Source organism: Buceros rhinoceros, unplaced genomic scaffold (assembly GCF_000710305.1).
Source record: "Buceros rhinoceros silvestris isolate BGI_N320 unplaced genomic scaffold, ASM71030v1 scaffold9591, whole genome shotgun sequence".
In the NCBI taxonomy this organism is placed as follows: Eukaryota; Metazoa; Chordata; class Aves; order Bucerotiformes; family Bucerotidae; genus Buceros; species Buceros rhinoceros.
In genome coordinates, this window is record NW_010395954.1 from 1 (window position 1) to 2,285 (window position 2,285).

Below are 2,285 nucleotides of genomic sequence, written 5' to 3' on the forward strand. Positions count from 1 at the left end.
CAAGCTACTGCAGCTTCAAGTATTTTGCATTACATAGATTTTTTTTATAAATTAGTTAATGTTATATTTTTCAATATTCAGACATATACTATAATATATATATACAGTACAATAAATGCTCTCATTCTTTTTTTAATTTTTTGGATAAATCCCTGAGAATGTATGTTGACAGTCGCTAAGTTTCCACATGCACAAGCATTGTGTGCCATGCTTCTGGATGAACAGCACTGCAAAGCCACGTGGTCAGCCTTTTAACTATTAGTATTTCGTTTGTTGGTTTGTTTAAATATGCTGAAATGTAAGGATGAGTTACAAAGGAGTAAAGCTGAATCCATTCGAGGTACTTATCACAGGATGGAGGTGTTTTGTTTGGTTTTTAAAGCCATTGCAATATATGTTCGTTTTTGAGGCTGTGAATGTATACAGAAAGAACAGGAGAGTGATGTGGGCTTTTGCCACTTGACAACATATACTCAGTGTAAACCAAACCTTTTTTAACCTCTCTCTCATACAAAACAGAAAAAAGGAAAAAAAAATTAAACACACAAACTTTCACAACATGACAGTTTAGTCTGCAAACTCAATATAACTATACACATATAATACCGGTGTGGCTCTGTTTCTTTAAGTTAAAAAGGATACAAAGGCAGGCTCAAGTAAAAACAAACCAATCCTCCCACCCCCCCAACCCACCCATTCACACATTTTTGTCAACCAAACCGCTCACGAACCAGCATCATCAGTTTCTTTTTGCCTTTGTAGATTTGTTTTAGGTTATCAATAAACTGTGTAAACTGGATGTGACCATCATGAGCCATTAAGAAGGTCTCTCGGGCCTTGCTGAGGAACTCTATAAATTCACTATAGTGTCGCGGGCTGATGTGAGTGAGACGTGAATGAGTTGTATTAATGTAGGCTCCAATCGTAGCATCTAACAGTTGCCGTAAAGGGGCTTTGTCCAGTGACATGAGCTTACCAGAGTTCCTCCTTCCATGAAGTCCCACCATGCCAGGAGTGGTCAAAGTACACCTACGCAAAATGTCTGACAGTACTGTTGCACATTTGACACTTTTGACCACCAGAGGTATTATAGCTGCTAGCTCATTTTTCCCAAGGGAGTGGCTGAGCGCACATGCCCACAGAACATCATTAATGGCAGGGTGTGTGTCCTGATTGTAACTCAGGTTGAGATGTGTCATGGCCAAAGATGCCAGCTTGTAGGCCCGCATGGGGTATCCACGGTGCTCCATATATCGTGCTATAGTAAAAAGCTGCGAGTAGCTCATGCCAGTTGTAGCAGCATCTAGAACAATTTGGTATGCAGTCTCAAAAGCTATGTGATCCTTTTCACATAAGGTCAGTGCAGAGAGGGCACAGTTTTGAGGATCCTTCATGGCACACTGTAGAGCAAGCGTCCTAGCACTGCCGGCCAACTTCTCTTGCTGATGGCAGTCCAGATGCAGACGGACAATGGTGCTGTTGGACATCACTGTTGTAGCAACAATACTAGTGGCTTCTGTTGGAGTGAAAAGTGTAAACCAGTTTTGCATGATACTATCCAGTGCATAAACACCTGGGGAGAGAAAGAAAGGATTAGCCACAACTGATAAAACCTATCAGACAGAGATATTCAGCAAGAGATTACATCTACAGCGAAGTCTGAGAGGTTGACAGTGCATACGAGGGCATGTGCTTCAGCAAGAAGGGCTAAACCAGATAGCATGGTTGGAAAAGGACATTGAAACAAAGACTACTGTGCAAACTCTGTAGCAATCACTGAAATGCAGAGAGTAACCAAAAAAAAGCCTGCAAGATAAGCTTTAATCTCCTGGTGTGACAACCAAGCTGTTTTACTTGTTATTTAAGACATTTGGATAACAAGTTCTGGCTCATTTGGTCTCAAAAGCAGTCCTCACACTGAACACTTGTAAAAGGCAATTTTAACTACTTTTCTCACTCTGCATCTCAAGGCACAGTGCATGCAAAAATAACATGGAAGTATGCTAAATGGCTTTCTTAATAGAACACCCTGGCACACCTTAGGCGAATGGATGAAGAACACCTTAAAGAGAAAAAAATCTAACCCCCAGCTCCTCCCAACAGGCTTCTCACATACAGCTTGTATCAAATTTATGTGTGCCTGAACATCAAGATCCTTAATAGCAAAATACTTCGAGCAATGTGAACTACTGGATATTATCTGAAATAGGTACTTTCTTTAGTATCACTTTCTTCCTGGCATGTGTGTTTGTGTGTGTGTTTGGCTAGGGGAGGAGGAGGGAAAG

At 40.9% G+C, this 2,285-nt stretch overlaps 1 protein-coding gene across 1 annotated transcript in view; it reads right to left on the minus strand.

Annotated features, from left to right (window-relative positions):
- Positions 1-6: 6 nt before the first annotated feature.
- LOC104501840 (zinc finger SWIM domain-containing protein 6) overlaps positions 7-2,285 on the minus strand; it is a 49,712-nt gene continuing 47,433 nt past the window's right edge. The window contains exon 16 of the mRNA XM_010145721.1: positions 7-1,573. Coding sequence (XP_010144023.1) covers positions 711-1,573 — 863 coding nt within the window. The 3' untranslated portion in view covers positions 7-710. The remainder of the gene's footprint in view (positions 1,574-2,285) is intronic.